Genomic DNA, 22521 nt, shown 5'->3' with positions numbered 1-22521 from the left:
ACCCGCCCGCGGAGACATGGGGCGCGGCCCGCCGGCCGTCCTGGCCCTGTGGATGCTGTTCCTCAGCCTGGGTGAGTGGCCGCAGGGTCCAGCGGGCCCCGATGGGGACGAGAAATGGGTGCCAGCTCCACCCGGGTGGACCTAGGGACAGTGCTGGACCGCTCGCTTCCAGAGTGGGGCTGGGGACGGGGACTGGGCGCGGGGAACGCGGGCCCTCGCTGTTCTTTGCTTCTTCAGAAGCAGCTTTGGCGGCTGCACTGGGGGCTGCGGGAGGGCGTCCCCACTCCCCCTGTGACCTTGGCCAGGGACCTGTCCCTCTCTGGGTCGCGGTTTCCCAGTCTGCCCACCGATGAGGCTGAAATCGGCCGCTGCCTAGGTTCCAGACACCCCAGATGGTGCGTGTCCCTGACAGGTGCAGCCCAGTCCGAGCGCGCGGGAGGTGGTAGCCGCGGGACCTCGTGGGTGCGCGGGGGTCGGGGAGGGGAGCCTGCCCGCCTGTGGGGCCAGACAGCGCGACCAGCGGGTGCGGAGCTGCCCCTCGGCGCTCCCAGCCGTCCTCTGTTCTGGGTTCTCTCCCTAGCTCAGGCCAACTTCGCCCCCCACTTCTTCGACAACGGGGCCGGCAGCACCAACGGAAACATGGCCCTGTTCAGCCTCCCGGAGGACACGCCGGTGGGTGAGTAGCCCTGGCGCCTGCCCCGCCGTCTCCCAGAGGAGCGGCCCACGTTCCCCCGGACACAGGGACCGAACCCGTGACTCCGAACCTATCGAGAGGCCGAGCGCCAGGCGGCAGGCGCTCCCGGGCGCCGCGTTAGCGCTCTGAATCCCCCGGGGCTGTAGCGGGAAAGGTCTCCACGCAGTCGGGGAGACCCGAGCCCGGACGGTTCTAGAGATCCAGCCGCCGGCCCAGAGACGTGACCTGCCCCAAGAGGCAGGCGGAGGTCCCCAGATCCGGGGCTCCTGACCCTCTGTATTTATGACCTTGAACAAAGCACTTACTCCCAGAGCCCCAGGGCTCTAGGCTTTAAAACGGCCCAAAACAATGAATTCACTGGAATCTGCAGAGATGGGGGAGGAGGAGGGAGATTCGCACTTCCTCTCCTTCACTGGATGGACAGAACCCTGAGAATAAGGACAAGCGCGTGTAAAAGGAGCACCTGCTGAGAATTCTCTGAAGAACTAGTCCAAGCTTGGGGAACAGGGCTCCACCTTAGTGATTCCTCCCTTTTCCCTCCTCCCGCATCTCCAGTCTTGGCTCCAGGCAGAGACCCTAGCCTTAAACCCAGCAGCCCTGAAGCCCTCGGTGGTCTGTAGTCTAGATTACAGTCTGTAAAGCAGTGGCTACACCTGCTAACTGACAGTCGGGAAGAATAAACAGGAAGAGAGGGCATCCGCCAGTGCTCAGCGTGTCCCCTTGTCTTCTTCCAGGCTCTCATGTGTACACCCTGAATGGAACAGACCCCGAGGGAGGCCCTGTCTCCTACCACATCAGCTTTAACCCCAGCGCTAGAAGCGTCTTTTCAGTTGACCCCAGTCTGGGAAACATCACCCTGATTGAAGAGCTGGACAGAGAGGTATGGGGACCTGGGAGGAGCGTTGCCTGCCAGGTGTGCAGACGGACCTCGGTGGGCTGGAAGGTTCCCTCAAGAGCATCCTTGGAGAGGTCTCATAAGTCACAGAAAATTCAGCTAGCAGATCAGGGCTGGTTTTAAGGGCAGGTCTGACTTGGGTAAAAGTACATCCCTCTGTGCACGCTGAGCCTGCGGGGGACAGGCTGTGTTTCTCTTGTGAGACCGCATGCCAGGCAGGTGAGCCAGCTGCCGGGACCCCAGCTGTGGGGTGCTGCCAGCAGACCCCCCCAGCCCAGAGAAAGGAAACGGTGGGGACACAGCAAAGGAGGTGCGACGGCGCTGCCCCAGCCTATCAACCTAGGGCAGGACCGGGGACCTCGACACCCTTCCTCACTGAGGCCCCACCGTTTCCTGGGGAGGGTTTGAGACACCACAGACCTGGATCTCTGAGGAACCGTAGGATACAGAGCAGTGCAGCAGAGATGAAAGGGAGAAAGAGGAACATTTTTTAAAGGATGAAAAAAGGAGGACCCCTTCCTGCGTCCTCCAGCACACCAGTTAGCAACTCTCCTCATTCTAGCAGGAGGGTGCAGATTCTGTTGGCACCCAAGCCCCCTGAGTTTATGAGAACTCCTAATGAGTTAAACCCCAAACCAGGTCTTAAGCATGACCGTGGCCAGAGGTAGTGGAGGAAGCTTTTGGCCACCCCGGCCTGCTCCAGGGCCCCTCTGATGTGCCCAGCTTCGGGGTCCTCAGAGTACCTCCGACTCCCGGATCCTCACTCTGCCCTTGTGCTTCACAGAGGGAAGATGAGATTGAAGCCATTATCAGCATTTCCGATGGGCTGAACCTGGTGAGTGCACACTGCAGCCGGCAACCACTCCCCCGCCCCCAGCCTCTCCCTGGGTCTGAGCACTATGCCCTCCTCCAGGGGCTGGGGGTGGGGGCTCCCAGCTGAAGTCCAACAAGATCTGCCCCAGTGAGCTCATAGGAGAGAGGGGATGGAAGGGAGAGACTGGGAAGAGACAGACCTGCCTGCTGCCCTTCTGCCAACGGAGCACCCCCACGTTCCGCAAGCAGTGTCTCCTCCGACCTTCCCTCTCCTCCAGCCTGGCTCTTGGCCCCATCCTCATCGCACAGGCTGAATACCTGGGCATGCATCCCTCCTCCTCGCCTCTTCCTACACAGCCTCCACTTTCACCAACCCCTTTTTAGTGCTTCTCAGATAATCCCAGGGGCTCCCCTCCCTCCAAGGCTCCCAGACCCCAATCTGAAGCCACCGCTGTGCAACACAGTCCTGCCTGGCCACAGTCCCCCGGCTCAGAAGATGCTGCCAGCTGCTCCCCACTACCCTCGGGGTGGAGTCCTAGTTCCAGACTGGCATTCGGAACACCCTCAGCCTCAACCACCTTCTCTCCCACATTCCCCTACCTTCTGTCTAGCCCTAAATCTGCTTCCGTTCTGTTCTCTGAGCGCACCAGGCCTTTCACTTTGCCTTTGGCCCGTGCTTCTTCCTGACATACCTTCCACCCCCTTTTCCCTCTCACCCACAAATGGCTTGCTTCCCAGGCCCCGCTGGTGTCCTCCACTAGGCTGGGTCACATGCCTCTTCTCTGAGCCTCTGGATGCAGCTGCCTAGACCGGTGCCTTTAGCTAGGTTGGGGTGCGCGGTGCCCCCAGAGTCGTGCGGTGCAGGCCCTTGCCCTCAGCGGCCAGCATGTCGCTGTTGTCAGGCTGAATGATAACACGCTTGTACATGCTGATCTTTGCCCACCACTCCACCCTGCAAATTTCACACCGTCAGACAGAGCACAGTGCTTGGCATCAAGTAGTTGCTTAATAATAATATGCGCTTCATGAATGACGAAAGAGGGAAGGAAGAGGGAGGGAAGGGAAGGAGGGAGGGGGCAGAGACTGCACCTGTGCTGGTAGAGGACATTCTCCTTTATCAGAAGGTCTCACTCTCCCAACTCTTGTCCCCTTTGCCTCTTTGCAGGTGGCAGAAAAAGTCACGATCCTAGTTACTGATGCCAATGACGAGGCACCCAGGTTTATCCAGGAGCCCTACGTTGTCCAGGTTCCCGAGGTGAGCGAGGAGCCCCCGAGCAGTGCTGATGCTCTCCCACCCAGACCTGTGGCCTGTCCTCTGGACTGACCTGTGACCTGGCCAAGAGGAGCCGGGCACTGGAGGGAAGAGCCCCTCCATCACTTACTAACCTCACCCCTCCCCTCTGTGTCCTCCCCATCACCTCCACTGCCATCCCCTCATACATTCATTATTATTCCAAAGGAACATTTATTTACCATTTTCCATTAGAATTTTAGTGTACTCTTATTGTGGAAGTGTGAAATATACAGAAAAGTAGAAATATAAAGAGTTTTAAAAGCCACTCTTAATCCCTCCAGCTTGAGACAACATTGTTAAATTTGGGGCTATTTCCTTCTCATCAGTCCTGTGATTCTTGTTTTCCGTTTGTTTTACATAGTTGTGACTACTAAACATATGCTTTCTGCAGTCTCTTTCACTAAATTTGTAACATAAGCGTGAAGTTGTAGTCGTGAAGTTGGGGTACCTAACATTTTAATAGCTTTCCTTTAATAGCACATTCCAGCATTTACTAAACTGTTCCTTTATGTCTGGATATTAAAGGTGATTTAAATTGTTGCCATCATAAGAAACATCAAACTCTGAACTTAAAAGTTCCTTTTCTCTAATGGGAATGATTTGAAATTGCTAGGTCAAAGCATGGGTACATGTGAGGCGTTGTCAGATTGATTTTCCAGAATGGAACCTGTTTGCCTTTACCCTGGAATGTGGGAAAGGGTATGTCTCCTGGTTCCTGGTCCACACTGGGGATTCTTGCAGCTTTAAATGTCTGCTAACTCAGTAGGAGAAAGCTATTCTTTTTGGCTCTAAGCTGCACGTGTGTGAGCCCTGGTGATACTGAATATGCCCTTATTTATTAACTATTTCCAGTCATTTCATATTTAAACGCTCCGTCTGTTAGGAGCCCTATATTTTTCTTTGCTCTTTCCCTGAAGCTGTTTTCGGAAGGAGGATGTCTGTTTGTTCCCCCTCTCCTGACCCCACTTGGACTCCAGTGTCTCCTCCACCAAGGCCTCTCCTCCTGTTCATGCTCCCTGGGTCAGTGACCGCCTTTCACCTGTTTTTAGGCCTCACTCCCCTGACCCCACCTTCCCATGCTCCCACACCCCAGCTCCCTGAGCTCCTGTCACGGTTCCTGGGACTGACCCACTGTGGCTGTGGCCCCGCAGGACACACCTTCTGGGAGCAGTCTCGCCAGGGTCCGTGCAGTGGACAGGGACACCGGCTCTGCAGGGAGCGTCACCTACTTCCTGAAGGTAAGGTGGGGCGCTCAGGAAACAGCCAGGGCCTGGGCTGGTGGGGACACCTGGGTGGCCTCCACCGCCATCCGTCAGGTCCGTGCCTCAGCGATTCCCAAAGATGATCAGAGATGGTGCGTCCGATTCCAGCGAGGTCTCAGTTCACTCAGATGTGGGACCAAGCGGGGACCCGAGACTGGCCTGAGCAAAAGCCATCTTCCCCTGACTGGCACATCCTGGCTCCCGTTAAGTTGACCTGCCTTCCTTTCCCCAGATTTCAGGACCCTCACCTCCCACCGGCCAGTCCCTTCCCCAGGAGATGACCTGGGCATTTGGTACCCACACAGAGTAAAAGAAAACTGTCTGGGCCTAGAATTGTCAAGAGGAAAAAGGGAAGGGGAGGCAGCTCTCAGGAGGAGCAGAGCTGTGACACCCCCTCCCCGCCCTTGTCCATCCAATGCACTCTGTTAAAGGCAGAGACCCCACCCCATGTCTCCTGCCTCTCCGCCAGCTCCTCCAGAACCCACTGCCCTCCCGCCACAGCTGCTGTTTCCGCAGCTCCTCCTCTTCCCTCCACTTTTAATCTCTTGCTTTCACAATTTTCAAGGTAGTGTAGCTCAGTGGTTAGAAACCCTGGAAACCCCCCTGGGCTCCACGGGTTCTGGAGAGATCCCACCACTTCCCCCGCACAGGGGTTCAGCCATTATGTGACTTTCCCTGATCAGCTTCCTCACGCACCGAGTGGGAAAGATGAAAGCACACCCTCACTGGATTGTGAGGAAAGATGAAAGCACACCCTCATTGGATTGTGAGGACTGTGTGTGTGCGTGCTAAGTCGCTTCACTGCAACCCCGTGGACTGTAGCCCGCCAGGTTCCTCTGTCCATGGGATTTTCCAGACAAGAATCCTGGCGTGGGTTGCCATGCCCTCCTCCAGGGGGTCTTCCTGAACCAGGGACTGAACCTGGGTCTCTCACATCTCCTGCACCGGCAGGCGGATTCTTAACCACTAGTGCCTCCTGTGAAGCCCGTTGTGAGGATTAAACCCATGAGAAGCTCCAGCAACAGCTCTTGACCCACAGTGACCCTGTCTTCAGATCAGAGACCATCTCCTGTCCCCACTTGACCTTCCCCACCCCCACCCAGATGCTGCCTGGCTGACCCACAGTCACTTAATGGTGGGGCTGGAAGATCCTGAAGGTTCTCTCTGTCTCTACGGCTTTCAGTCCACACCTCCTCTAGGTTAGAGCATGCTGCTGACGTTTCCACCTGGGAACTCTGGGCCAAAGTTTAGCCCTGAGCTGGGCCCAGTTGTTTTCCAGCTGAGGCCAAGAGAAAACCTGAGGCCCTGCTGGGACATCTTGGTTGGACTGAGGGAGGGGGAGGGGAAGGCCTGAGCTCCAGGAAGGGGGACTCTGCAGACAGGAAAGCCTGAGTGCCCTGAAGTTGCACCTCAGCCCCTAGGTAGTAGTTCCTGTGACCAAGGATGGTGAAGACTCCCTTTCAGGAAGCAGAGCGGGTGCTCCTGGGGCCGGCCTGGGCCCCGCCCCAAGGCCCAGCCTGCCCTCACTCTTACAGAATCCGCACCCCTCCGAGTTCTCCGTGGACCGCCACAGCGGGGTGCTGCGCCTCCAGGCCGGGGCCACCCTGGACTTCGAGAAGGCCCGGGCCCACTTCCTCACTGTGGTTGCCAAGGTAACAGGAAGGGAGGACTGGGAGCATCCCGGCAGTCCTCAGCCTCCATCGGGGGAAGCTGCCCTTGGATGGGAGCAGTTAGGTTCTATGATGGAGGGGACAGATGGCACCACGGAGGCGGGAGTGGGGCTGCCGCAGCTCGGGATCTGTGTTGAGCGGACCCTGCCGGACAGACATATTCTTCGGGGACGCTGGTGTCTGTGAGCCGGAGAGGGCATATTCCCTCCCAGGAGAGGGCGTCCGCCCCTCAGGACTGACCGGCCAGCCTCCCCTCTGTAGGCCCAGTGGCCACGCCCTCACATCCCACACAGCTTGGCCTTTGGGCACCTCCATTTCTCTGTCTAGGCTCGCCCATCCTGCCTCTGCCTTTCTGTGTGACCAGTTACCCACTCTGAGCCTCAATTTCCTCATCTGCCCACCCCAAAACTTGACTAAATTCCTCATATTTCTAAAGTGTGTGGTGTAGGGTTTGCAGCTCAGCAGATGCTCAAATGAAGTGACTGCTCTTCCCCTCAAGGGCAGAAAACCCCAGCCTTCCTTCTAAGCCCCTGGTTTTCTTCTCCAGGGAAGTCCCTGCTGGCCATATAGGCCACAGGGCAGCCCCCTCAGTCTACGTCGGGAGGCCTGAGCCAGCCCTGCCTGCCAGTTGCCCCGTGAGGGCTGGCTTGGTGGGTGCACACTTCCATGATGTACCCTCAGGCATGGGTCCACCTCATATTCTTTGAAGATTCTCAGGAGACTTTGTGGCTGGGCTCCTGGCTGGGAGGAGAGATTTTGGCTCTGACCCTCTCCTCCTCTGCTCCTCTTCAGAGATGATTTCCCTGGAGAGAAACCTAACTAACCCTCTTTCCAAAGGAACGCTTTTGAGCACCTGCTGCGCACTGGCTGAAGACCTTCATGCATTATCTTATTTAATTTTCCTAGCACCCATAAAAGGGGGAAAATTATCTCTAAGTGGCATAGAAGCCCACAGAAACAGGGCGGGCCGCTGGCCTCGAGGCCAGTCAGTGGCAGGAGCCAGATTCCACGGGAGTCTGCTCGACTCTGGAGCCCAACCTCTCTTCCCTCTCTGATTCTTCTGCAGGATGGCGGGGGAAAGCTGCGAGGGGCCGACGTGGTGCTCTCGGCCACCACTGAGGTCACGGTCAACGTGGAGGACGTGCAGGACATGGCCCCTGTCTTCGTGGGCACGCCCTACTATGGCTATGTGTACGAGGACACCCTTCCGGTGGGTAGCTGCACCCCTCAACCCATGCACCTCCAGATCCCTCCTGCTCTGTCCTTTGCACTGCCCAAGGGTCCCCTGGTGGAGATGACTAGGCTCAGCCCAGGCTCGCTCACCTCACATGGAGGCCAGTTCTGGATTCACTGACTCAGGCCACACACAGGTCGTTTTGCACTGGGAAGTGTAAGGGGGAAGAGGAAGCTGCTTGTGTGTGGAGCACCTCTTGGGTGCCAGGGCTGTGCCAGGCATGTCTTCACTCATCTGCACTTACCCCAGCCTGGCTGCAAGTGTCAGCCCTTCAAAAGGGCTGTGAAGAGAGGCTGGGAGGAGAGCTGATGGTTTGGTTTAGAGGGGGCCTTTCCTGCACCTTGTACAGGAGGTGAGGCGCCAAAGTTTTGCTTCCTTTCCTCCAAGCCAGTAGCCTGAGGCCCCTTGGGCCAGTAGTTCTCCCGCAGTTTGCTGCTGAATCACCCTTGTCAGACATCACATGCAGGCCCAGGTCAAAGGCTGTCTTCAGCCTCTGCCCCTTTTGGTCTCTCAATTTCCAGCCCTGGGCCTGGCATCCGAGGGCCGGCCTGCCCTCCACGCAGGAGCCAGCAACATCCTTTACTCAGCCCAGCCCGTCTCCCCACCCCACTCTTTTGCCTTCGCCTGACATGTGCCCATGGGCACGATGCCCCTCGTCTTTCTCAACTCAGCCCAGGTACCACTTTCCCCTCTATGGTGCACCCATGTGTTACTATGCCCCTCAACCAGACCATGAGCTCCCAGCCAGCAAGGGCCAGGCTGGAGTCAACTCTCACATAAGCTAAGCTAAGTCGCTTCAGTTGTGTCCGACTCTGTGCGACCCCATAGACGGCAGCCCACCAGGCTCCCCCGTCCCTGGGATTCTCCGGGCAAGAACAAAGGAACGGGTTGCCATTTCCTTCTCCAGTGCATGAAAGTGAAAAGTGAAAGTGAATTTGCTCAGTTGTGTCCGACTCTTAGCGACCCCATGAACTGCAGCCTACCAGGCTCCTCTGCCCATGGGATTTTCCAGGCAAGAGTACTGGAGTAGCTGGCTGCAGTTCCAGAACTCTCCGTGGAATGGAATTGCATCCTCTAGTCTCACTTCCCCAGTTTCTGATTATTTCCAACACTTGCTCAGCACCACCCCTGTGCTGGGTCCAAGCTGAGAAACTACCTTTCCAGAAGTTGCAAGTTGAGTGGTGGAGATGGACATAGAGAGGGAGAGAGAAAGGCTGGGCTTCCCCATGGGGGCCGTAGGGCAGAGCAGGGGGAGGCCCAGAATGTCCTGCTGAGGAGCTAAGGGGGAAAGAGGTGCTAGGAATGGGGGGAGAGGAGATTCAGGAAGCAGCCATGAGCATGGGTAGGCCTCTGGGGTGAAGGGTCTGCGTAGGGAGGTCAGGAGAGGGTGGCAGGCAGGGCTTGAACAGGGCTTGTCAGTTGAGACAGCTTCCCAAACCCTTCGAGCAGCCCCTGCAGCCACAGGACAAAATCCTAGTTCCTGGACTTTGCACTGGACCCCCTCTGCCTGGCCCCTCTCCCGGCTCTCCCTTCAGGCCCCTTTGAAGGCCAGAGACAGAAGAGGCAGCAGGTGTGAGGCTGGAGGGGGGGCAAGAGAGGTGAGGCCTGAGGGTGGTGTGTGGGGAGGGAGGCGTGTAAGACGTGTGAGGAGGAGGCCCAGGCGGGAGCCCTGAGTGTCCCTGGGCAGCTATGTGCCAACCCACGTGGTGGGCAAGCAGCGGGGCGCAGGCTGTCCCTCCAGCCCTGGGAGGCCAGGGGACTATGAGCTTACTGCCGAGCAAGGATGGGGCCTGGCAGAGGCCTGACTCTCGTGTGTGGTGGCCCCTCCCCTCTGTGACGGGAGCAGCATCTGGGAGAAGGGAGAACCCCAGCACCCCCCCCCGCACCCCCAACGCTGGCCTCAGGTAGCTGCTCCTGTTCCTCCCAGGGCTCAGAGGTCTTGACGGTGGTTGCCATGGATGGAGATCGGGGCAAACCCAACCGCGTTCTCTACAGTCTGGTGAATGGTGAGTCTGGGGCGCATTGCTGGGCTGTAGGTACACATCCCTGGGTGAGCAGGGTGAGATCCCCAGTCTCTCTGGGTCCCAGTTTCCTCATCTATAGGCCAGAAGGACAAGGTGCATGGAGAGTAGAGGCTGGGTCCCTCCAGGAGGCAGCACGTCTCGTTGGGCATCTGCTCTTGGCCCTGCTTGTCGTTCTTTCCAGTAACAGGGAGCGGCACGTTGGGTGGGGAGGGGCAGTGGCATTACTGAACGCAACACAGGCGGCGCCAGGCCATGTTCCCACACACTCATGGGTGTATGCTCATGATAGGAAAGGGTGGCAAGCTTTCTGACACTCTAAATTGCTATGGGTTTTTCTCATTCCTTTAAATGTTTTGGCTTAGAGCATATTATTGAATTAAGTGAATTAAATATAGTGATGATTCAGGGTGTCCCTAATACTCACCCTGTGTATAGATGAGAAAACTGAGGCTCAAAGAAGCTAAATCATCCCAAGTTCCCATTGGGCTTGAGTCTGCTACCTCCTTCCACAGTTGGGCAACAACTGAGCAGGAGGAGCCAGCTCAGGGAGGGCTCTTCAGCCCTCAGTAGCTGGCACCCTCCAGGGGCCACCACACGTGGTGCCTGGCCCCACACATGTGCACACGTCTCCATGCCCTCACTCAGATACCATCACTTCCTCTGACCCTGTCCCTGGGACATGCCTGCTGCACACTCCCCTTCCAGCAGCTCACACACGTGCACATGTGCCCACCGTCACAGACGGGCTTCTCGCCCAGGCACGCAGACCCCTGACTGCCTTCCCTCCCCTCCACAGCTGCAAGCCTGCACACACCTACCAAGCACCCAGCCCACCCCGTCTCCCCGCCCATCTTCTTGCCTCTCCTTCTCCTCCTCCAGTCTTTCTCTTCCTTCTTTCCATTATTTTCACTCCTCCCTCCCCCTTTTCTTATCTCCCTCCCTTTGTACCTCTTCATTTCTCCTTTCTCTTTCCATCACACCTACCCACACATGCATGCATGAGAGAAGCAAAATACTAGGGAACCTGGGAGCCGGAAAGTAGTGACTTGAAGCCCCAGCTCTGCGCTCACCGTGTAACCTAAGACAAGTTACTGAGCCCCTCTGAGCTCAGCTTCCTCACTGGCAAGACACAGAGATACGGGGGACTTGAATGAAATACCCTGTGAGGCCTGGCACAACTCCCCTGCGCCACCGTGTGGCCTTGTTCAGAACTGCAGGGCACATCTCTCTGTGACAGGAAGTGATGGAGCCTTTGAAATTAATGAGACATCTGGAGCCATCTCCGTGACGCAGAGCCCTTCCCAGCTCCGGAGAGAGGTGTATGAGCTGCATGTACAGGTACCTCCCTCCATCTTGGCCTTCTCCACCAAAGGTGATAAGACCCTGGCCCCCCACTCCTTACCCCTCAGGGCCCACGGTCAGGGGGAGGATCTAGACATTGTTTCAGGGAACACCTGCAAGAGGTGGCAGCTGGTGTGGGGAGCTGGGACAAGGCAGAGAAGGGAGGGTGGGAGCAGCAGTGCCTTGAACGTAGGTAGGACCCGGGAAGCAGAGAGGTGTGGGGAGCATTGGTTGGTTGGGGCAGGCGGAGGCATTGCAAGCGAGGGAAGCTTAGTGAGCCAAGGCTGGGGGTGAAAGCACGTGGTATACCAGGGCGACAATGAGGAGCAAGTGGGACCTGAGCCAGGAGTCCACATCAGCCTGTAATGGAGAAACAGTTGGACCCCAAGTTGGGGGACAGAGGAGCAAAGGCTCTCAATACAGGTATGGACTTTTCCTGCAACGGGGCCAGCTTTGTGTCCATGCAACCTGTGTGATTACGCAGGGACCGCAATTGGACGTGCCCCGCGCTGGGCTTAATGCTTTGCTCTTGCTGTCTTGAAATTCTTAGCAATTTTCTAACAAGGGGCCAGCTCGTTTCATTTTTCACTGAGCCTGCAAACTATATAGCTAGTCCTGCCCAAGAGCAGTGAAGAGCCGTGGAAAGGTTTTGAACAGGATCGGAGTCTTGTAAAAGCTCACTCTGACTGCTCACTAAACTAGAGGGATTCTCAGATTCACAGAGCTTGGCAAACAAAGGTTTCCAGGGCCCACTACGGGGGATAGGAATGTAGTGTATCTGGGGGAAACCCAGGACTCTGCATGTTTCGAGCTCCCAGGTGATTCTGGCACTAGTCCCGGCCCGGCATCTGAAAACCCTGGTCCCAACTCGGGTTTGAAGGGAATCAGATGAGGAGCAGGACAGCAGAGCCATCAGCCCAGGTGGTAGATGGCAAGGGCCCGTGGGGGTGAGGGAAGGTGGGATGGGAAAAATGGACAGGCTGCGAACTATGAAGGAGGTAGACACCACAGAACATGGCTGTGAGGGGTCAGGGAGAGGAGAGGGAGGGAAGAAGCCAGTGTAGATCCTCACCATCAGAAACCCAGGAGGGAAGCAAGTTGAATAGGACAGGCATGATGCGTTTTGGTGCCTTGGGGACATTCAAGTTGAAAATCCACACCTGAGAGTGCAGGTTTGAGCTTCAGACAACATCCACGTGCAGGTAGCTGTGAAAGGCTAGGAGGGAATGAGACCACCCAGAGGAGGGCGGCGCGGAGAGAGGCGCCACTAGCTGGGAACCCCACTGCTGGAGCACCCCGACCAAGAGGGAGGAAGGGGGAGGAGCAGGTGAAGGAGAGATGGGGTCAAGGCCAATCTGCAGTGTGGAGTCGCATTGGCCGAGGGGACGGAGCACGCTGGAGGGTGAGGGAGAGTGGCCATGCCACGTGCAGTGTGGGGATCAGCGTGAAGCGTCTGACTTGGGGACAGGCCGACAGCTGAGTGGGAGGAGCGAAAAGGAGGCGGAGGAATAAGTTCTAGAAAAGAAGAGTGGGACTTCCCCGGTGGCCCAGCGGCGGGGACTCCACCCGTCCCATGCAGGGGTCATGGGTTCCATCCCTGGTCAGGGAAGTTCCGAATGCCTTGGGATGTGGCCAAAAATAAATAAATAAATTTATTATTATTATTATTATTAAAAAGAAGAGTTATGAAGCAGCTAGTATATGACAGAGTGGAGTCTGGGAGGGTGATTAGAGGACGTAAGTTGAAGGCCAGAGCCTGCTTATAGGAAGGGGAGAGGAAGCCCTTCCAGGCCTCATGTGCTATTTGCCACATGCCCATGAGGCACCTGTGGACACTCAGCCCCGGCTTGCAGGCTGCGTTAGTCAGCCACTGCTGCCTCACCACACCTGTCTTCCCTGCAGCCTCCCCCTGGCAAGTGGACACAAGGGCAGAATATGGCAGAGCTAGGGTCTGACCCTATGTCTGGCTACAAGAAGAGGGTGGTATGATGCGGCGGAGAGAGCGCTAACTAAGGGATCAGACGCATCTTCCTTCTTCTAGTCCAGCTGTGTGATCCCCGGTGACCACCTGACCCCTCCCGCCTCATCGTAAAACAGGACTAGTAATAGCACTCCAGTGTTCTTGCCTGGAGAATCCCAGGGACGGGGGAGTCTGGTGGGCTGCCGTCTATGGGGTCACACAGAGTTGGACACGACTGAAGCGACTTAGCAGCAGCAGCAGCAGTTTCCTAGGACTGTTGTAATGTATTACCACAAATGTGTGTAAGTTAAACACTGCAGTTGAAACACACATTTAAACACTGCAGTTGCTGTGGGCAGGAATCTAGGGTCAGTTTAGCTGGGTCCTCAGGTTCAAGGTCTCTCACATGCCTGCCGACAGACATTCAGCCAAGACCGGGTTCTCACCTGAAGGCCCAACAAGGAAGGATGAGCTTCTGGGCTCACATGGTTATTGGCGGGACTTACTTCCTCTCGGGCTGGTGGACTAAACCGCGGTTCCTCTCCAGCTGTTGACTGGTGATCACCATTAGTTCCTCGAAACATCAGAGAAGCTGTCAACAGAGCTGTCTGCTCTGCTAAAAGACCGAAGTTATGATCTAACCTAATTACAAAATGATATTTCATCACCTCCGCTATATTCTATCAGTTTGAAGCAGGTCCCTAGGCCAAGCCACACTCAAAAAGAGGAGATTACCGGGACTTCTCTGGTGGGCCAGTGGCTAAGAGTCCATGCTCCCAATGCAGGGGGCCCAGGGTTCAATCACTGATCGGGGAACTAGATCCCACATGCCTTGACTAAGACCTGGTACAAATAAATTTTCTTTTTTTAAGAAAAGAGGAGATTACATGAGGGCATAGATACCAAGAAGCAGGGATCATTGGGCCATGTTGGAGTCAGCCTGCCACACAGCCATCGCCACCTGTCCCCCACCCAGGTGACTGAGGTCAGCTTTGCAGGGACTCCAGCCGCCCAGGCCATGGTGCCGGTCACCATCCGGATCGTGGACCTCAACAACCATCCACCGACATTCTACGGGGAGAGTGGACCCCAGAACAGATTTGAGCTGTCCATGTATGAGCACCCGCCCCAGGGGGAGATCCTTCGGGGCCTCAAGATCACCGTCAATGACTCAGACCAGGTTTGTGGTCCTGCCCTCCACCTGTCTTTCTGCAAACCGCTGGGGACCGAGTCCCAAAGCTGAGCCTGCCTGAACCTTTCCTGCTGATGTCACCGGGGCTGGAGGGTCACAAAAGGAATGAGGCAAGAGTGGATAACCAAGAGAGAGAGGAGGGAGCGTAGGTAATCAGAGACCAGCTGCATGGCCTAAAGATATTCACAATCAATTAAAAAGAAAAGCCAGTCAGAAAAAAGCACCTCTGGAAGTTTTCCCGGCTTTTGGGGCCATTGCCCAGGGTTCAAGCCCTGGCTGGGTTATGAAGTCCTGCAAGCCATGCATGAGGCCTTAAAAAGTGAAAGCACCTCTGGGTCTGACCCTCCAGACACTGTGAACGTGTCTTGTTGCCTCCTGTGCCCAGCGCAGGGCTGGGCTTTCTGTGCTTGTTTCTTCCTCGTAGTTCACTCAACTTGTCTGATTGTTGGTCACCTCTCCTAAGAATGCTTACCTCCCAGGGTCAAGGGCATGCAAAGTCCCCTTGCACAGCACGACTCTATAATGGTTTAATCTCATTCATCTTCCCTGTTTCCGCTCTCCAAACCGTTGCCCAGGGAGCCAATGCCAAATTCAACTTGCGGCTGGTGGGACCTGGGGGCATCTTCCGAGTGGTCCCGCAGACAGTCCTGAATGAAGCCCAAGTCACGATCATTGTGGAGAACTCAGCTGCCATTGACTTTGAAAAGTTTAAAGTGTTGACCTTCAAGGTAAGTGACGCTGTGCACTACCTTGAACGGGGGAGGGGTGTCACAGTAGTACCTAGATTCATCCTTGAGAGGTCTCTCGTCACCCCCTAGCCCTCCGAGCCCTACTCTTTCCCTCTGCTCCTCCTTCGGACTTGGGGAGCAGTGGGGAGAGGAAAAGTATGACACAAGAGCTCCCCTCTACTCCACAGCCTCACTGAGCTCCAGTGTCTAACTACAACTCTCCCCAGGAATGCAAGGAGGAGGGTGGTCCAAAGAAAAGCCACCCGTGTAATGTGCCATGTGAACAGACTGAGAGAGAAAACTCTTTGGTCATCAGGAGAGATGTTTTCTTGTTTGCACTCGACATGCCAATTGTTCTGTTAAAAACTTTAGCAAAGGATGAGAAAAGTTCCTTTGTATTTGGAATTATTCAAAATGATAAACACATAAAGTTAATGTATATTTACATAAATATGTAAATAAATATGGGGGTTGACCCAAAAGTTCATTTGGAATTTTCCATAAGATGTTGGATGTTGTGGAAAAATGCAAACGAATTTTTTGACCAACCCAATATTAATAAAAAGAAAAAGTACTTTGCTGCTATTAATTTAAATTGTTATAATAATTTATAATTATACATGCATGCATATTGATCACATCATACTTAAAAGTGAAATTCTATACAACATTGTTAATCAACTATACTTCAATCAACCAACCAATGAAAGTGAAATTTTAAAAGCATTCTCTGAAGTCATGAACAAAACGTGGATACCTGCTCTTACCAGTATTGTTTAACACTCTTCCTAGAATTAAACGTTATTCCTAAATAAGAAAGGAAATAAAAGGTACAATCATTAGAAAGGAAGAGATAAAGTTATCCTTGTTTTTAGATGATGTGATTGCTTGCTTAGAAAAATCTAAAAGAAATGATCAAAACATTGTTAGATACTGCAAAGTTGCTAACATGATGAACCCATCATGTTAGGTCACAAAATCTAATAATTTTCCTGCATTCCAAAAAAATAGCAATGAGAATAATGGAATTAGAGATCACTTTTATAAGAACAACTAATAGATAAAATTCCTAAGAGTTACCATAACAAGATTCGAGCATACAAATATCAAAAAATGTACAAATTTAACAAAAAGATAAAAGAAGGCAAGAAATATAAAGACAAACCCTGTTCAAAAATGCAAATTCTCATCAGGTTAATAAAGAATCCAATGCCACTTCAATTAAGTCTTACCCAAAATTTCCTTAGGGGAGGATGTAGGGAACTTGACACAATTATACTGGCTTTTATCTGGAGAAACAAACCGATAAGAATAATCAGGGAATTTGGGGAAAAAAGTATGAGGCAAGAATTTGCTCTAACAGATATTAAATTATATTATGAAGCAAAATCGCTTTAAATTGAAAGCAAATAATAATAATAATAATATACAAACCAATGGAGCAAAAGAAACTGGTTCCAATGCAAATAGGAACTATAAGGAACCAGGCATTGTGGTCAGTTGCTGGGGGGCGGTGGGGGAGGGATGATGTTTGCCTTAGAGGTGCCCCCTGCAGGTGGCGGCAGGAATAGCTGGCTGGCAGCAGAGAAAATGGGAGGCAAGGCAGGTGGGTGCCGGGGTGATACCGAGACAGGATGTGACAGGCTCTCTGCAGAGCAACTGCCATCCAGACAAGTCTTCCTTTTCCTTCCTTCCCCAGCTCCTCGCCATTGAAGTGAGCACCCCAGAGAAGTTCAGCTCCACAGCGGATGTCGTGATCCAGCTCCTGGATACCAATGACAACGTCCCCAAGTTCACCTCCCACTACTACGTCGCCAGGATCCCCGAGAACGCCCCCGGGGGCTCCAACGTGTTGGCTGTTACAGTGGGTTGGGGGCTGCCCCAGGGACTGGGGGTGGGGTTGTGAGCCCCACTGAAGGGGGCCCTTGTGAAGTCAGACAAACCTGGGCTCCTGTTTGATTCGATAAACCCACATTCATTGGCTGTGTCCTTGGACAAGCTATGCGCCCTCTCTGAGCCTCGGTTTTTATTCTGTACAATGGGCATAACAGCACCTCACAGGATGATAGTGAGGGCATGTAATGAGAAGTAGAAGGCCTTCCAGATCGGGTTTCTCCAACGCTTTAGACCTGAGGCGAAACTAGGGCTCCAGAACAGGCCTGCAGTTCTCCCCAGCTGGGCAACCCTCCCACCCCACCCAAATCCTTGTGTGGCCATTGAAAGCAAGAGCTGCCAACATCCCCTGACAACGGGGCCAGGGCCACTGGGAGCTTTCTCTCTTCCAGGCCGTGGATCCAGACACAGGGCCCTGGGGTGAAGTCAAGTACTCCATTTATGGATCTGGGGCAGACCTGTGAGTAAATCCAGAAACCCAGTCAGGGCCTTGGGCAAGGGGTTTGGGAGGCTGAGTGGGGAGGAGGATCTGTGCTGAGGTCAGGAGGAGCCTGGGCCGAATGGCACCTGGGCTGGGGAGGTGAGCCTGGGGGCCGGGAATGAAGGGCAGCTGTAGAGAGTCCGAGGCAGAGGTGTGGGCATACACCTGAGGAGGTGAGTCTGAGAGAAGTAAGGTCATCACCACAACCTGGAGCTGGGGCTCATGGCCTCTGGGGCCAGGCAAGCAGTGCTGGGCTAGGGAGAGGCAGGTCGCGGGAGGAGAGGGAAGGGCTGTGACTTGGGTGAAGTTCCGCATTGATAGTAAGTAGATGAGTGGGCCTGCCTCCCTGAGTCAGACTGTGAGGATGTGGAGAGGAACAGACGAGATGCTCAGAGAAGCTGCCCAACGCGTCGCTGCTTCTTCTTGGAGGCAGCTCCTTACTGCAGCCACGTGTGGGCACACGTGTGCGCACATGTGTGTGTGTTTCTGCACACCCTTGCTGCACTCTCTGTGCCCGGCAGCTTCCTGATCCACCCGTCCTCTGGGATCATCTACACCCAGCCCTGGGCCAGCCTGGACGCTGAGGGCACTGCCAGGTACAACTTCTACGTGAAGGCGGAGGACATGGAGGGCAGGTACAGCCTGGCTGAGGTGTTCATCACGCTGCTGGATGTCAATGACCACTACCCCCAGTTTGGAAAGAGCGTCCAGGAGAAGATAATGGTGCTGGGGAGCCCAGTGAAAATTGAGGTGAGCTTCAAAAGTAGCCGAGCTGTCGTCACGGCTTGGTCACTGTGCACTTGGCCAACTCCAGGGCCCTCGGAGCCTGTCCTCTCTCTGCCCCGCCCCAGTGGGCTTAGGTAGCTTCCTCCTTAGTATCTCGGGCACACTGTGGGAGCTAGGCACCCGTCCAGTACTGTCTGAGAGGATCTGTGGGCCTGATGCTGGCAGCTTGTGTATGCTTCTGGCTAGAGCCCCATGGAGACCCTCCCTTCAAGCTTTGCAGGAGTGACTGGCCTGGGGAAGCAGGGTCCCACGGCATTTCCCCATGTGAGCATCCAACAGGCTAGAAGCCACGACTCAGCTCAGCAGGCGGCCCAGCATCCAGCTGCTGTATCCGGGAGCTACTAGCCAGATGCCCAGAACCTCGCTGGAGATGCTGCTGCCTGCCGGGCCCCTCCACCCTCTCACCATGGACTGAAGGCTGGCCTCGCCCCCATGTGGGCACCAACCACATGACAATGCCAGGCTCTGCGTGAGCCCCTGACTCTGGCCATCCTGGACCTGGCACTTCTGGAGTCACTGTGGCTAACTCCTCCCTGCTCCCCCCAGCAGCCACCAGCAACCCCCACACCAGCAGCCTGGCTGTTGCCCCGGAAATGCCCACTCCCTTCCTCTCTGTCCTTGCTCTGCCTACCCCTGGTATGTCACTGGCCAGGTGTGAGCCTGGCACCGGTGTCTAAATGTCCATCATTCTTAGACCAAAAAAAAAAAAAAAAAAAAGCTTTGTTCCTGCAGCTGCAAGTGGCGCTGTGGCTTAAGGATTTCTTTTCAAATATCTTGGACTCCTGAAATAGGCAATGATTTTTAAGGTACTTTATATACCCCTAGTGGTTCAGATAGTGAAGAATTTGCCTGCAGTGAAGGAGATCCGGGTTTGATCCCTGGATTAAGAAGATCCCCTGGAGAAGGGAATGGCACCCCACTCCACTATTCTTGCCTGGAGAATTCTATGGACAGAGGAGCCTGGCGGGCTACAGTCCATGGGACCGCAAAGAATGGACATGGGTCACAAAGAGTTGGACGTGACTTAGAGACTACCACTTTACTTTTCACTTTCACTGTATACCCCCATGCCCACCTCCACCCAGAATTAACCTCTGAGAAAGAAGACATTATTGCCACTTTACAGATTAAGAAATGGAGGCTCGGGCAGGTTGCATGTTTGGTTGGCCTGAGTTCACACAGCTGTCCGCCTGCTTTCACAGCACTGCTCCTCCACTGCTCTGCCTTCCCAACACGGAGAAAGCATGAACCCCGAAACCCAACAGGCTTGACTCTGGCCCCAGCTCCCCTCTTTCTCCCTCTCCATCCTTACGCAAGACACTCCGCCTCCAGGCTTTTTGTTTCTTAGCGGTACTGACTTGACTAGGCTTGTTCTGAGATTAACAGCACATGTATATAGCCAAGCGCAGACCTTGGCTCACTCAATTCTTCCAGTTCCATTCACTCAAAACAGGATTAGGACCATTTCCCATCAACCCAGCAAACTGCATATGACCTGTCGGTTCAGCCAGGGGACACAAATATGACCCTCAGAGCCCAGCTCCGCCTATCCCTCCCTGTGCACAGGCCACAGACCAGGATGCAGAAGAGCCCAACAACCTACTGGACTATTCCATCACCCACGCAGAGCCGGCCAACGTGTTCGACATCAACGCACACACGGGGGAGATCTGGCTCAAGAACTCCATCCGATCCCTGGATGCCCTGCACAACATCACACCCAATGGGGACCGCACGTGGTCCCTAGAGGTGCAGGCCAAGGACCGTGGCTCCCCATCCTTCAGCACCACGGCCTTGCTCAAGATTGACATCGTAGACACTGAGGTGAGTACGAAGCCCACGTGGAGGGTTGGTCAGAGGCCAGCTCAGGCCTCCCTGCAACGTGGCCAGAGAGAAAGTGAAGTTGCTCAGTCATGTCTGACTCTTTGCAACCCCATAGACTGTAGCCTACCGGGCTCCTCTGTCCATGGGATTTTCCAGGCAATAGTACTGGAGTGGATTGCCATTTCCTTCTCCAGGGGATCTTCCCAACCCAGGGCTCAAACCCAGGTCTCCCACGTTGTAGACAGACGCTTTACTGTCTGAGCCACCAGGGAAGTCTGTGGCAAGAAAGACCCCCTTCCTCCAAAGACACCCACCCCGTGCTCACAGAGACTACCTGTGCCATCCAACGCACAGGCTTTGACATCAGGTCGAAATACCAGTTTCAACCTTTGTAGCAATGTGACTTTGCTAAGTCTTTCCCCTTCCTGTGAAACAGGACTCACGACGCCTGCTTCACATGCGTGTTGAAAGGCAGAAGTAAAATCATGTGTGGTTCTCAGCTCAGTGTCTGGCAGGAAGTCATCCCTTAAGAGGTTCCTAATATACCTGGGCAGATATGAACCCCCCACCCCCATCAAAGGAAAGCAGTGCCAGCTAATATAGTTCTTCATCCAATCCAGCCTGCATTGTATTTTTTCTGTGTGGTTTTTTTTTTTTTTTTTCCTGGAATAAAGCCCATAGTTCTCATCAGATTCTCTAGGGGATGACTGACTCCAGAAAGCTTAAAAACCATCTGGCCTAAGGGAGCTCAGGGCCCCTGCTCTGTCCTGTGGGCTCCAGGCAGGAGCGGCTGAAGGCACCTCTCTTCCAGATGCTGTCCCGAGGCCCCATGGCCGCCTTCCTGATGCAGACCAAAGAGAACCCCATGAAGGCCGTGGGCGTGCTGGCTGGCATTATGGCCATCATTGTGGCCTTAACCGTTCTCATCTCCACCGCCACCTTCTGGCGCAACAAGAAGTCCAACAAGGTCCAGCCGGTGCGGCGAGTTCTCCGCAAGCGGCCCAGCCCTGCACCCCGCAGCATCCGCATCGAATGGCTTAAGTTCCGAAGGACCAAGGCCGCTGACAAGTTTGTGCTCAAAGAGGCTCCTCCCAATGAGAACTGCAACAATAACAGCCGTGGAAGCACACCACCCCCTCAAGCCCCTGCTCCCCCTCCACCACCCAGCACGGCACCCAGCATGGGCCAGGCCCCCTGGACCGTGCCTACTGTCTCTGGCTCACTTGGCCCTCAGCAACCCCAACAACCATCACCAAAACCCAGGGCCGTGGCAAAACGCAAGGCCGTGGGAAGCCCCGTCCAGTCAGCTCTAGTCTCTGAGCTCAGGCAAAAGTTCGAGAAGAAGAATCTACATAGCAAAGCTTACTTCTAGACTGTGTCCTGTGGCCGCTCTCTCCCCACTCCAGTTGCCCTGATACCTGGGCCACACTCCTCAACTCTGCTCCTTAGGGTCACCCCTGTTTTGTACAATGGTGTAACCCCCATAACCAGGGCTCTGGACAATGCCTTGGGCAAAGGATTTCTTCCTCTGGCTATGACCGCAATTGGGAAACACTTCCCCATCACCCAGCTCCTCAGCACATGTGCAACGCTCCCCGTGCAGCAGAGGCTGGGCAGCAACAAGGAGCCAGATTGATGTCTCCTGTTCTCCAACTCCAGACCTTACAGTGTCGCTTGGGTCCTGCTGGGGCCCCAGCTTTCTTAGTTCAGGAGCAGAGCCCTGGCCACATGTGACAAGGTTGACCAGCACCTGGATCCTGAAGCCTCCAGCTGAGAGCAGGAGCAGAAAAAGGCTCAGGGGCTGACTAAGGCTGAGGGTCAGCGAACCTTGCAGGCTGTGGGAAACCAAATGCAGCCAGAGGGCGAGGACGTGCTGAGAACTCTTGTCGACTGTGGGCCTGCGCCTAAAACTCATTAGAAGGTGGAGGATGGGGTCTGGGCAGAGACTGTGAGACCCTGCTATGCCCTCTCAGGACCAGGGACACAGAGGCATAAGATGGACTCTGTGGGAGTGAGCCCTCCCCCAGCCAGGGCTGCCCTGAGCCAAGCTCCAGAGACATCCTCAGGAGCAACAGGTACCCTCAGGAGCTGTCCCACTAGAAGTCCTTGAGGAGACCGAGCAGGGCTGAGATCTGGGGAGACTTCTGTTTTTATCCAGCTCTTCTGCTCACGTGCGATAACCTTGGGAAGGCTCATCCTCTTTCTCATCTGGAAAATGAAGAACGTGAATCAGCCTTATTCACAGGTCTGGGATGAGGATCAAAACAAGCAGTAGTGATGAGGGCTTTACCCAAGTGCAAAGCAGCACGAATAGGAAGTATTTTTCCCCTGGCCAGTTCTCCTGGGTGCAGCTCTTCCACAATTAGGAGCCTCCCAGCTGTTCTGCCAAGCACCCACAGGGGGCGCTGTGCTAGGGGTAGGGTGCTGCCC

At 54.9% G+C, this 22521-nt stretch overlaps 1 protein-coding gene across 1 annotated transcript; it reads left to right on the top strand.

Moving 5' to 3' along the window:
- The first annotated feature begins 16 nt into the window (after window positions 1-16).
- CDHR1 (cadherin related family member 1) lies at window positions 17-21463 on the top strand. The gene is made up of 17 exons (XM_052641164.1): window positions 17-71; window positions 581-676; window positions 1429-1574; window positions 2374-2424; window positions 3568-3657; window positions 4848-4934; window positions 6494-6610; window positions 7695-7838; window positions 9790-9868; window positions 11124-11224; window positions 14164-14367; window positions 14955-15107; window positions 16807-16971; window positions 17393-17460; window positions 18003-18231; window positions 19834-20091; window positions 20903-21463. Exons 1-17 carry the CDS (start codon window positions 17-19, stop codon window positions 21461-21463), a joined length of 2604 nt encoding a protein of 867 aa, XP_052497124.1.
- Window positions 21464-22521: the final 1058 nt, after the last annotated feature.

This window comes from Budorcas taxicolor, chromosome 5 (assembly GCF_023091745.1).
Source record: "Budorcas taxicolor isolate Tak-1 chromosome 5, Takin1.1, whole genome shotgun sequence".
In the NCBI taxonomy this organism is placed as follows: domain Eukaryota; kingdom Metazoa; phylum Chordata; class Mammalia; order Artiodactyla; family Bovidae; genus Budorcas; species Budorcas taxicolor.
This window is presented reverse-complemented; position numbering and strand designations above follow the sequence as displayed.

What these genes read in the sequence shown, in the direction of transcription:
- CDHR1 (XM_052641164.1), top strand. Translation starts at nt 17, where the DNA reads ATGGGGCGCGGCCCGCCGGCCGTCCTGGCCCTGTGGATGCTGTTCCTC. An exon ending in TTGAAGAGCTGGACAGAGAG is followed by an intron (nt 1,575 to 2,373) that starts GTATGGGGACCT and finishes TGTGCTTCACAG; the next exon opens with AGGGAAGATGAGATTGAAGC. An exon ending in TGTACGAGGACACCCTTCCG is followed by an intron (nt 7,839 to 9,789) that starts GTGGGTAGCTGC and finishes TGTTCCTCCCAG; the next exon opens with GGCTCAGAGGTCTTGACGGT.